General features: G+C 38.8%; 1 protein-coding gene across 1 annotated transcript in view; it reads right to left on the reverse strand.

Moving 5' to 3' along the window:
• LRP2 (LDL receptor related protein 2) overlaps positions 1–14107 on the reverse strand; it is a 207030-nt gene that overhangs the window by 157120 nt on the left and 35803 nt on the right. The window contains exons 2-4 of the mRNA XM_044242279.1: positions 11183–11296; positions 8865–8987; positions 2018–2134 (exon numbers count right to left, since the gene is read on the reverse strand). Of these exons, the coding sequence (XP_044098214.1) occupies positions 2018–2134; positions 8865–8987; positions 11183–11296 (354 nt within the window). The remainder of the gene's footprint in view (positions 1–2017; positions 2135–8864; positions 8988–11182; positions 11297–14107) is intronic.

The raw sequence follows: 14107 nt of genomic DNA on the forward strand, positions 1-14107 counted from the left end.
TGTTCCCTCTCTCGCAGTCTCTCTCTCTCGGTCAAATAAATAAATAAATAAAATTTTTTTTTAAAGATTTTATTTATTTATTTGTCAGGGATAGAAGGAGAGAGAGTGAGTGAGCACAGGCAGACAGAAAGGCAGGCAGAGGCAGAGGGAGAAGCAGGCTCCCCGCCGAGCAAGGAGCCCGATGTGGGACTCGATCCCAGGACGCAGGGATCAGGACCCGAGCGGAAGGCAGCCGCCTAACCAACTGAGCCACCCAGGGGTCCCAATAAATAAAATCTTAAAAAAAGAAAAGAGACCCAAATTAGAGGCGACATAATCTCTTTCCGAGAGAACATTGAAGTTGGAAATTATACAACACACTGTACCAGCAATTCTGCTAGGAAATGGAGACACAACGACAAATTGCATTGCAATTTTCTCAAAGGAAAATAGACCCAAAGAAAGAAAGCATGAAGGAGAAGAGGTGTTTCTTAAAATGCTCCGTGTGCTGGGGTGCCTGGGTGGCTCAGCTGGTTAAGTGACTGCCTTCAACTCAGATCATAATTCCTGCTCAGCGGGGAATCTGCCTCTGCCCCTCCCCACTCCTCCTAGTGCTCTCTCTCTCACTCTCTCTCTCTCAATAAATAAAATCTTTAAAAAAAATAAAATAAAATACACTCTGTGGTAATGATGTGGATCCAACATGAATCTGGACCTGTTTGGACCCAGACCTTTCCTTTTCACATATACTAGTATTTCTTCCATGAAGAGTACAGTTTGAACAGTAGAGTGAAACAGGAATGATTTGTTCATAACCAGTTTATGTTAGCTCCCACCCAAGGGCATAGCACCTGACTGAGAAATGGAACAAAATATACAGAAGATGGTCTTCTCATCAAGAAACTTAAAATAAACCATTTGAACCAAAGGAAGAAATTTAGGAACAGGCCAGAAAACTAAATCAAATCAAAATGACCAAACAGTAGAGGAGGTGTCCCGTAAGAATGAATTAAAACTAAAATCTCAGTGGGAGACCTAATAACTAAGAAGTTTGTGATCAAGTTTTCTAAGGTACACAAAGTCTAGCCACTGATTACTGGAATACCGAATATTAAAACAACTCCCTAAGTTTGAAACACAAATTTAAGAGCAAAAGAAAGTAACATCACTCAGCTCATAGTATACTTATGAAATGCAGCCTGTCAAATGAAATTCAGGAAAAAAATGCATAAAAACTCAAGGGAGTTCTGGATAAACTCGTAAGTGATATGTTTGCAAGGGCTTTTAAGCAAAACTAGGTATGTCTGAAGCTAAAGACATAGATGGACCACAGGACTGATGAACTTCGATTAGACTGACTACAGGTCTACGGACATAGTAAAATAATTTCTATATTCTTGTAATCTAACAATTCCACATAAATCTTAAGAGGGTCAGATTACTCCTTACTTAAAATTTTTAAGATGTTCACAGTACACCAGGACTTCACTCTTGTATTTTGGTTATGGTAAAAATCTCAACATTAGACCATAGAATACTGGGATTTCTATGCCTTATCTTGTGGAGATCAGCTGCAAACTGATGTAATAAGCCGCCAATGGAGAAAGCCATTTTCAAAATGTAACTGTTTTCCAATCTGGAAAATTGCTGAGTTCGTAAGAGCCGAAAAATTAATGAGACGTTTTACCCAGAAATTCACCATCATAATTTTTTTAAAAACCCAAATTGACAAAACTGGATCTTATATTCAATGTATTCGGTGACCTCTCAGGATTCTATGTTAATGTTAAAAGTCCCTTACTTCAAAAAAATACAGAAATTTGATGTGCTAAGGCAGGACACACTTAGAATGTCTCGCTAAAAATAGTCTCCTATCAGAAGATCACCTCTAATCCACAAAAGAATCTGCCGAGAGATTTCAATAACAAGAGGCATATTGTAGGCATTTCTGTCCATCAACAAATCTAACAAATTGATTAAAATGCCAAAGGGACAAAGGGGGAAAGCAAATACAGTGCAAAGACTGAAAGGGACTCACGGCAGTCTTTCTCGTCAGTTCCATCTGAGCAGTCGCTGACGTGGTCGCACCTGTATTCGTTTGGGATACATTCACCATCGGAGCATGTAATTTGATGGCTTGAGCATGTTCTCCCAGCTGTGAAGGGGAAAAGATATTACTTTATAATTACTGCCAAAGACAGACCAATCCACTGACATTTACCAAAGATGAGTGAGGAAATGTGAAAGCAAAGGCAAGAGAATACTGAGCATAACGTTCATAGGCTCAGAAAGCAGGTTGCCCAGCTACACCAAGGTAGACAGCTCACAATGCAAAAGTAAAGGTATCATCAGGATACTATTAAAATGCTCGCAGAATTGGGGCACCTGGGTAGCTCAGTTGGTCGAGCATCTAACTCTTGATTCTGGCTCAGGTCATGATCTCAGACTCCTGAAACTGAGCCCCAAAGCAGGGACTCCACACTCAGAGGGCACACTTAGAGGGGAATTTGTTTCTCTCCTTCTCCTTTTTCTCCCCCGCCCCCCACCGCCCACTCAGGCTCACCCATGCAGACATGTGCTCTCTCTCACTCTCATTCTCATTCTTTCTAAAATACATAAATAAAATCTTTTTAAAAAATGCTCATGGAATCCCATCAACACTCAGGCATGTTAGTGTAGACAATTATATTATCAACATGTGTTGAGAATACAATCATCTATTATCATAAAAGGAATGAAAGAATTTTGCATCTATACATAGGAGCTGGGGATCAGTAAGGTTCCCCACTAAAACACTGAAATACTTGTTTAAACAAAAAGGATATATGCCAAAGGGTTATAACAGTGATTATTTCTGAGTGATAAAAATATCGGTGATTTTTTTCTTTAGAGTTCTCTCTACTCTTTAGTACTCTGTAGAGTACTAAAAATCTCTTTGTGCTCTTTAGAGTATTCTTTAGAGTACTTTAGTAGTCTTTAGGGTACTTTCTACATTGACTGTGTATCACTTCTATAAACAACTTTAACGAGCCTGTTTTTATCCTATGTTGATCACACTAAGCAAAAGCAAGTCATCTGTAGTTTATCAAATTTGCCTCTGGATAAAACAGATCAAATCTAAGGAATTGAGTCTACAAGCATCACGTGAATGATGTTCTGTTAAGCCCAGGGCAGGAATTATCATGGGATTTGGGGAATGGGGAAAATGTGATCCACTGAAAAAAATTACCATCATCGAATGGAAGAAAAAAATTTTCCCCTGAATTTTTACAGAGTTTTCTATACTTCTAAAGAGTAATGATACTCAAGTTCAGCAAAATTTGTTTTTCTGAAAAAAAAATTTGGTTTTCTGATGAAATTAAGCATGTGTTAAGTGGTATGCCATCATCTAACTCTAAGAAAAACCTTTCTAAAAGACAAGTGGATAATCAATCACAGCTTTAGAGTTCATACTTGAAGATTCAAACATGTAAAGGTTACCATGTAAGTAAGACATTAAAAACTATCCATAATTAGCACCCTTTCCCATGCTTAACTGATTATACCTTTCATGTCATTTCGTTCCTTCTCTGTTTAATGAAATTAGTTCATTATAAATGTGTTATGTAATTCTTTAATAGCAAACAAGATTTTTTCCAGTCAATTTCTGACACTTTGACAGTATAATTTCATATTTTCTCCCAGTACCTTGTATTAATAAAATTAGGATGGAACAACTTTTCTAGAAGTCACTTAAATGTCTGAATTCTGCCCAGAGTAGACACAATTTTATCTAAGTAAGGCTAAAAGATTAATACTTCCTCATAAAATGCCCCTATAATACTGAAGTGTATATTGCCAATTTCCACATAAAATTAAAGAACTTTTTTTATTCCCAAAACAGCTTTTCAAACAAAAGATGAAGAAAAACTAAATCAAGTGCCAATATTATTTTAAGTCTCTTGGCTTTCTTCTTAAACTGAAGCCCAAAGCAATTCTATACTTTGTGCTTACACTTTCAAAGGGTAGTTTAGAAGGGAGTAATTAAAAGCTCATTTGAACAGAGAGAAATGATAAATTAAAATTATATGGATCCATCAACCAGTCTGAGGCTAGGAGTCACTTACTCGTTACATAAACATCTACTGAGGGCCTATTACGTGCCACAAAGTATACCAACAATGGGAATACAATGGTGAATGAGGCACAGTCCCTACCCTCAAGGAGCTCATTATTTTCTAGAAAAGTGTTTTCTAGAAAACACTTCAAAGACTTAATGAGAAAACAATGATGAAAGTGAAGTACAGGCATCCAAGGAATTAATTATAGAAGGATCAGGGAGGAGTGTCTAATTCACTCTGAGGTAAGAGCATGAAAAGGGACAGTGTCTTTAAGAGGTAACACCTCACCTGGGTCCTAGGTTAGCTAGGTCAAAAGGGGAAAAGGACTCTCTAGCAAAGAGCATTCAGGCAGCATGCACAGAGCTCAAAGAGGGACACAGCATGACATGCCCAAGGAAACTACGAGCACTGACGTGACCCCACATGGAAATTTCAAGGCATGAAAGGCCAAGTGACAGACATGGAAAAATAAGCACCAGCTGTAGCTTAGAAGCCACCGTAAACCAAGTTAGGGAGTTGGAGGTTTCTTCTTGAGGTGATACACACAAAAATGTTTTAGGGATTTAGTCAAATCTTTCTAGCATCAGTGTCAGGGAGAACCCGAGAAGGCATAGGGCTAGAGGCAGGGAGGCCAATCCATAGGCTGTTGCAGTCGCCCAGGTAAGAGATTACTGACACTGGGGCACCACGGTGGCTCAGTCATTAAGCGTCTGCCTTTGGCTCAGGTCATGATCCCAGGTCCTCGGATGGAGCTCTGCACCAGCCTCCCCGCTCAGCGGGGAGCCTGCCTTCTCCCTACTTGTGTTCCCTCTCTCTGTCAAATAAATAAAATCTTTAAAAAAAAAAAAAAATTGCTGGTAGTAATGATAAAAATAGGAAAGAGGTGAACTTTTTGAGATGTTAGGCCAGAGTTGGTGACTAAATATTGGTAAAAGAATGAAGAATAATTCCAAATTTCTAGCTCAGGTGCCTAAGGGATTAGGATATCCTTTCCATGCTAACTGATTACAACTTTAATGTCACTGACAGCCATCTTTATATTTCCTCCAATAAGATGCCTTCATTATGAAGCATGTTTTATAATATTCCAGATTAACAAGGAAAATGGCTAAGATCTGCCTACTTCTAATAGTTTGAGGCTGATGTTGTATTTTCTGCTGGTCCCTTATAGAAAGTTAATTTCTATGAAAAGATAATTCACGTAGACCATAAAATATAGAAGATGATTAACTCCTTTGGACACTTGAACTTGAAAAATCCTGAGGATCTCCCAACAGGTAGCTGAATATACAAGACTGAAGTGAGGGCAAGAAATCTAGGTCATAAGCATAGATTTGGGTATCAGCTTATCCAGAGTTACTGAAATCATAAGACTGGTTGAAATTATCCTGGAAAAGTAGAGAGTAAGAAGAGCTGCTAAGTACACAGCTCTAAGTAATAGCCATACTCACAGGCTTGGTAGCAGATCAAAGCAGTTCAGGAAAGAACTGGAGAGTGAGGAGTCACGGCAGCCAAGGTACTAGTATCAAGAAGGAGTGATTGCCAGAGTCAAATGCAACAGAAAAGTTCATCCAACGATGAAAAAGGAAAAAGTATACTCTGCTTGATAATCAGGAGTTCTCTAGTGACCTTAGTGAATACAGCAGTGGCATATTCTGTAGCTAACAGATGTCTAATGAAGAATTTTCTATCATTAAAAATGCAAGAATTCTGCGGCGCCTGGGTGGCTCTGTGGGTTAAAGCCTCTGCCTTCGGCTCAGGTCATGACCCCAGGGTCCTGGGATGGAGCCCCACATAGGGCTCCCTGCTCAGCAGGGAGCCTGCTTCCACCTCTCTCTCTGCTTGCCTCTCTGCCTGCTTGTGATCTGTCAAATTAAAAAAAAAAATTTTTTTTATAAATGCAAGAATTAGGGGCACCTGGGTGGCTCAGTCAGTTAAGCATCTGCCTTCAGCTAGGTCACAATCCTAGGGTCCTGGAATCAAGCCCTTCTCCCTCTACCCCTTCCCAGAGTCATTCTCATTCTCTCCCCAAATAAATACAAAATCTTCTTTAAAAAAATGCAAGATTTACCTTAGGAAATCCATAGTCATTTAAAATGTTATGTAACATTGCTTATATATTACTGCGATCAAGTTTTCTCCATCCTATTCCCAAATATCTTTATTCCAAGTTGTCCTAACTTAGGAATCTGTATCCCCTCTGAAAAGTATTATTATTAGCAAGGGGTCATCCGCTACATAGTATCACTATCTACAGTTCAGCTTTCTTCCTACTTTGTGTGGGAAGCAAGAGAAAAATGGAACCAAAATGGCATATCTAGTCAAACGATAAGCAACCCATCATTCATTAATTCATTCAGTACCCATCAAGAACCTACTATCTGGGGTGCCTGGGTGGCTAAGTGGGTTAAAGCCTCTGCCTTCGGCTCAGGTCATGATCCCAGGGTCCTGGGATCGAGCCCCGCATCGGGCTCTCTGCTCAGCAAGGAGCCTGCTTCCTCCTCTCCCTCTGCCTGCTTCTCTGCCAACTTGTGATCTGTCTGTCAAATAAATAAATAAAATCTTTAAAAAAAAAAACCTACTATCTGCTAGACAAAATAACAAGTCTTAAAGATGCAATCTAAATAAAGCATAGTCACTGCTCTCTAGACATTCACCATCTAGCCCCATCCTGTTCCCACTGAGTACTCACTATCTGCAGATGATCCCTTCTTCCCAGGAGGACCACTGAGGGGGTAGGAAAATTGTTTCCTACAAACACAGGTCTTTTTTCCATTGCCCTACTATGCCTGACAATTTCGATTCCACTGTTCAGTATTTCTGAGATACCATGCCCCATCTCCCTCTTTCAGATATGGTCTCTCTTTTCGCCATTCCACCTCACATCCTGACACACAACCGGACCTCATCTGGACATGCCATGCTCCTGATTGGCCTTGATTAGCTCCTGTCCATGCCTTCCTCAGAAATGTCATTTGTCACCTCCACAGCCCTACATAATTTGCTAGTTTCCCCTTCATCATTTTGTCCCAAATATCATCATCCCTTTGCTGAAAGACCCCCTGACCACTCCTGACAAGCCCTAACAGTCTGCTTAATCATACAGTTTTCATTTTAGGTTTAAATCAAAGTCAAACTCATCGGCATTTTGGGGATTTCTGTTCTCTTCCTCAAAAGACCCTAGGCCTGACTGAAAAGAGTTCACACTCTATGCTGGAGTCCAAAGGCCTGGGCTAAATGCCAAGATTTTGTAAATGTATCCAGCCCCTACTTAAGGCGACAGAATCTCCACTGCTAGTCACATAACAACTGAACAAGTTCTCACATGAAGCAGTCATCAAAAACATGTTTCTTCTTTGATCTTTGTCAGCAATTACTGTAAAAATGCCAACAGGATATTGGCTGACATCTTAAAAATCAACACAAAGTGAAAGTAAGTGTCCATGATTTTGTGGGGTTTGCATGTACTATAACAGAATGTGCAGTAGGCTCAAAGGTAAACACCACACAATGACAAGAGTTAGACTCCTTCACAGGACAATTGGGGTCAAGAGCCTGAGGTGGTTTCTGACAGAGTGGTATCTTCTCTCCAATTTCCACCTCAGTCCAACCTAGACTTCTAAAAGGGCTTTGGTTTTTTTATTTGGGGGTCTTCTTTTTTGTTGGGGAGGGGAGTATCATTTAAAAATATACATGGGGAAAAAAATAATAAAAAAAATAAAAATATACATGGGGAAAGGATATCATTCTCTCTTCTAGATGTTCAGATTAGAATTAGAGAGATGTAAAATCCAGGACTTCCAGCCTTCATGCAATCACAGAAAGCCAGCAGACTGAAGAAGGCAGAGCAGAAAAGTGGGAGAAAAACTGGCTGATGCTACTGAAACTGGGAATTAATCAACCCTGGAACAACACTAGATTTAGGCTTCTTACTGTGTGAGATAATAAATTCCCCTTTTGCTTAACTTTTCTGAGTAGTGTTTTTAATTCTTTGCATCCAAAAACATCCTCATTGATACAGGAATAATTTTAAATTATATTAATATCCTTAACAGAGAAAGCAAAAGAATGATACACATGGCATATTTCTCACAATGCTTCCCCAAGATGACGCTCTCATCCAAGTTATTTACGCCCATGTCAAACCCTTTTCCAGTCTGAGCCCAAAGGAATCAGAATTTAAGAAGTTTCTCCCAGTTTGCTGCCCTAAACCTCCTCAGTGCCCAGGAATGCAGCAACTAACTGCCCAGGTCATCCCGATGGCTACCATCTTCCTTCTCGTTGCGGCTCATCCTATGCAGACTCTACCAGCAGTCACTGAAGCAATAACCAACACTGCCTCCAACAGACCTAGATACTAGCTCCACTTCCACTTGATCACCAAGAAGATCGTTTAACACTGAGGCAGAATGGAGAGAAGGTTTCAATGGAGAGTGCACTGCAGGAGTGAAAGGATCCATCCCACTGCCAACCACACAAAGGAAGACCCCACCTATAGATACCAAGAAATGTTTTGTGTCTTTATGGAATGTAACACAATCTTCATTATTCAATTAAATATTGGGAACCTATCTTATTTCCAAACAGCTGGGGTACGTTTGTAACTCCTCGGCACATTCAGACTCTTAGTATCCTCTAATCCTGAGTGCGACGGCAGCATAGGTTCTCCTGTTGATTAAATTCCAACTCAGCATTTATAAATCATCCCATTATTATTGCTTTTTTAACAGGTTCGATTTTAGGTGTCTAGGAGGCCAAAACAAAACCCCTCTTATAAACACTTACGACAATGCTGATGTTCATCTGAGCCATCCTCACAGTCCTGGTCACCGTCACACTCCCAGAAGTTAGGGATGCACAGACCTTCACCCTGACACAGGAACTGGTCCGACTTGCAAGAAGGGGGAGCTAAAACAAATCAGAAAAGGACTCATTATGTCGAACAGTCACCCTACTATACCAACAAGCAGTGTTTATTTCAAAAGAATCTATGTTAACTCCAGCTTAATATATTTGCTATATATAATGAACAATCCCCTGCAAGAATCTGTAGACTCTTGCATTCAATGCCAAATAATCTCAGCAATGGCCTCACGACAAACTGACAATCCAAAGCAACACACAACTACAAAGAATAAAACAAAAAGCCAAAACACATCCATACAAAGCTATGACAAAACATTAAATTTAAATAAAAATTAACCATGAGTTATTGTTAAATTATGTGATTTAACATATGTTAACAATGTTTTGAATTGAATAATTATTATTTCTACAATTTTCCTGCCTTATGATCTTTGGCAGTTTCTTTGAGCTTCCATGTACGCACCGTAAAATGGGAACTATATTTATCTCATTCTTTGCTATAAAAAATCAGTTAAATAATAAACGTGGAGGTGCAGTATAATGTTAGTTGCTATCTCTACTGCCATTGGCACCATTGTTATGGTCATTATTATGGAACATTATTATTACATTAACAATTTCTAAAGTGATGTTTGTATACCTATTCATTTATTCCTCTATCCCAGAATACACATTTCTTGCTTTTCTGCTCTTAGTATTTTTTTAAAAGATTTTATTTATTTATTTGACAGAGAGAGATCACAAGTAGGCAGAGAGGCAGGCAGAGAGAGAGAGGAGGAAGCAGGCTCCCCGCTGAGCAGAGAGCCCGATGCAGGACTCGATCCCAGGACCCTGAGATCATGACCCGAGCCGAAGGCAGCGGCTTAACCCACTGAGCCACACAGGCACCCCTCTGCTCTTAGTATTTAACCTAAAAATGAACCTGGGAAGCCCAGAGGAAGTGAATGGGTAACACATAACCATGTCTCTACAAACAGAGCTATTCCCTTGCTCAAAATGTGATTCACAGACTGGCAGCACTAGCATCACGTGGGAGCTTGTAGAAATGCAGACTCTCGGGTCCCACTCAAAAGCACTTTTAACAAGCTCCCCAGGCACTCAATTTGTGCATGAAAGTTTGAGAAGTACTGTACAGACCTATTCCTCATCCTTCTCTCATTTTCAAATGCATCATGATCCAAACGACACACCGAAGTTTGTTCTGTTGTCCACTGGATGACCAACAATTCAAAACTAATAAATTTTTCACCTGATTTCTTGAGTTTTGGATGATAACCCTTGTCTTTCACAAATCAGAATGAATGCAATTACAGGACTACAACTAATCACATACAGCAAGCTGAGAAAGCAACAGATATTAAGGGTTGGGATTTGTGCAGGAAAGAAGCCTTTAATGGATGGATTAACTTCACTATACCTTTGTTTCCTAATCTGAAACCTACCCCTCGAATATTAAGAGAACTAAATGAAGAAATACATGTAAAAGTGATTTTTTAATTAAACTTTGGGTTTCTAATACTACTATGCTTTTAACTACAATTTTTTGAGGTTCTGAAAAGTCCAATGGATTTCATTCTTTTTAGATTTTATTTTATTTATATTCAACTAATTAACATATAATGTATTACTAGTTTCAGAGGTAGAGTTCAGTGATTCATCTGCAACACCCAGTGCTTATTAGATCACATGCCCTCCTTAATGCCCATCACCCTGTTACCCCATCTCTCCCAGCCCCCTCCCCTCCAGCAGCCCTCAGTCCGTTTCCTCCAGTTATGATAACTATAATTTTTTTAAACATAAAACCACACTAGCCTCTTCTGTGATCTTTTTGTGCAATTTACCCAAGTTATACTACATCCTTTATACAAAACCAGACTCCTCCTTGCATTACAAATCACAGTTGGTTCACAAAATTTCCAGAGTGAATAATCTGAAACAGGCTTATAGGCTTCAGAAAACTACTCACGAATTTGTTTCCGTATCATGGTCATGATCATGGCCATGGTCAAGGTCATGGGTAAGAGGAGAAACTAATGTGAATTGAACCCCTCCCTCAAAAGGAACTAATGGAATGCTTAATGCCATCAGTTCTCTTCAACCACAGAGATCTCAAAAGACTTAAAGCCCAGTCCCAATCTATCACTAAAGGCACAACTCTTTGCCTTTGGTACAGCTGAAGTCACCAGGAAGCACTTCTGTTATTTGAAAAGAGCTTAGCCCAGCCCCTCCTCACTTACGGCAGCCAAATTCATCCGAATCATCTAAGCAGTCTCTGGTCCCATCACATCTCCAGGATGCAGAGATACACTGTCCATCTTCACAGCGGAAATGCTCACTTCCACATTCTGCAACTTTACAAGCAAAAGAAAACCAGTTGAAAAACTTACCCACACAGATATTTAACCAAAGAAATACAAATGTTTTATAAAATGAAAAACTATGCAATGAATTAGTCATCAAAGGAAATGTTTACAAAAGCAGGAAAACGTTTTTATAATGATTATTATTTTATCCATTTTAGGGTCTGCGGGAAGAGGTCATTTCTGTACACAGCTGACTACAGAGTGTACCTAGATGTAATCAATCTAAAAAGAAATTTGACAGCATATATCTTGCTTTTTAAAAGGGCTTATTCTTAGTCCCTTTATTTTTAAAGATTTTATGTATTTATTTATTTATCAGAAAGACAGAGTTCACAAGCAGGAAAAGGGAGAAGTAGGCTCCTTGCTGAGCAAGGAGCTGGATGAGGGACTTGATCCCAGACCCTGGGATCATGACCTGAGCCAAAGGCAGATGCTTAATTAAACTGACTAGCCACCCAGGCATCCCTTTAGTTCTTCTATTTTTAGATATTCCCCCCTCCCCACCAAGGAACTAATCAGCAAATTAGACAAAGATTTATGTATGGAGTTTTAAATCACAACATCACAGTAAGTTGCAAACTTTCTAGATGTTCAATAATAAGGAAAGGAGGGACGCCTGGGTGGCTCGGTTGGTTGAGCAGCTGCCTTCGGCTCAGGTCATGATCCCAGCGTCCTGGGATCGAGTCCCACATCGGGCTCCTTGCTCCACAGGGAGCCTGCTTCTCCCTCTGACTCTGTCTGCCACTCTGCCTGTGCTCGCTCTGGCTCTCTCTCTCTCTGACAAATAAAAATAATAATAATAATAATAATAAGGAAAGGATTAAAATTTTCTTGTATCTTTATTCTGACATATTAAGAACTCATTAAAATGGTTATGTAGTACTTTTACGTGATTTAGGTAAATATTTATAATATGTAACAAGGATGAGGATATGTAACTTTACCTAGAACAGAGTTACATATTGAGAAAAAAGTGTAGGAAAAGACTGGAATGTTAACTGGTTATCTCTGATTGGTAACATCGTGAGTAATTTTCATTTGCTTGACTGTGCTTTTTTATTTCTTTCAGTTCCCTGACCTTTATTTTTTTAAGTGCCTTTTTAATACTTAATAATATATAGCAATTATGGCTCTTTATTCTTAGATTTAGACCAGTTATTTTGGCTTTCTGCTTAACTACTCTGTAAGACACCAGATCTCTCAGTTCATCTCTGCAAACAAACAAAAAATTTTAAAGCCAAAAAAAAGAAAAGAAAAGAAAAACCTCTGCACCCAACCAGAGTGTACAAATTTGGCCCCCAAAGTTACTACATTGCCAAGTAGCAGTGATATCTCCTAGTGAGACCAGAAAGAGAACCTAACTTAAATACTTTTATTTCATTCAACCAATATATCCAGCAATTTTCTCAGGTTCCCCAGAGGACTAATTTGGGAGTTGGAAATCCTCTGAGTTTCCCCAAATATTTACCAGCGACTTCCCCCGATTATATGTGCCAAGTAGGAAATTGTTTTAAAGAGAGCAGCCAACATCAGCCCAACTTGGAGAAGACTCAAAATCATTCCTTCACAAGCCCAAGGTGGTAGAGGAGTCATTTGGGGGTTGGAAGAATACACTTATTTTCCCCTATGTATTTTAAGCAATCATGCTAAATTACCTATTTCAGTTATTGGCTAATTAACCCAAAATTAGGTAAATAGACAAATCAATTATCTACTCCTAAAATAAATAAACAATGTGCTATCCTCACTTGTGTCAATGCAGGCATATCAACAGCATGACATAAACACAGTTAAGTGATCTATTCCTAGGGGATATAGGCTCCTTTGTTCATGGAATGTTCAAATCTGATTGTCTGCTAGTGACATCCTGATTTATAATGTATGCTGCAAATGGTCAGAAACTTCCCGTGGCTAAATGGTGGTACCGAGTGGTACAGGAATACATACACCCAAATACCTTGTAGAGACTAATGCACGATGGTGGTTGGTGGTGCAGGTCTGGGGTTGGTGGTGCAGGTCTCTTATCAACTACCTTCAAAACACAACAACCTCCCTTGCAAAAATGCCCCTAAGGAATGTACAAATTCACTCTGGAATCCCAGAACTTCTCATTGGATTTTGTTCTACAAAGCAATATTTCCATGGGAGATTAGGGGCTTTGGAGGTTTAGCTATTAACACAACATATATTAAATCATTTTTATCAATTAGGTCTATTGTTAGTAATCCAACATAATACATTTGTAAGTTCAGTACATTTGTCTCCCTTAGTATCAAATAATATCTGGCTGAAAAACTGTAACAATCTAAAGGTCAGTCTACTTACAGAAAGTTTCATATTGCTATGAAAGAAAGAAAAGCATAAACTTAGAAACTGACTAGAGAGAAGAAAATAACTTCTCAAAACAATCTATTGCCTGTTATAAAATAAATACAATTCTTAAGCAACTTTTATAGTCAAATTTTATTTTTCCTAAAATATGAAGTTAAACATGTCATAAAAAGATCACAAAATTGATACCCAAAAGTCATTTTTTATATTACTTCAAAGCCAATTACATAAAACACATAAAAAAAAATAAAGTTGATGGGGGAAATTTTTTAATTAACTCTTTCTCGGTAGTGTTTTTTCACATTTCATCTCCCAAATATTCAATTATCTATAGTAATATATCAAGCTGGATTTACTCAATTTATCAACAGATCCATGATAATTCATCTGTCAAATTCACCTTTTCAATATTCCCTTCCACGCCTGTTGTAACTCCCAAATGACTATTGTTTGGAAATACCTCTCCAG

This window comes from Neovison vison, chromosome 3 (genome assembly GCF_020171115.1).
Source record: "Neovison vison isolate M4711 chromosome 3, ASM_NN_V1, whole genome shotgun sequence".
NCBI classification, from domain to species: Eukaryota; Metazoa; Chordata; class Mammalia; order Carnivora; family Mustelidae; genus Neogale; species Neogale vison.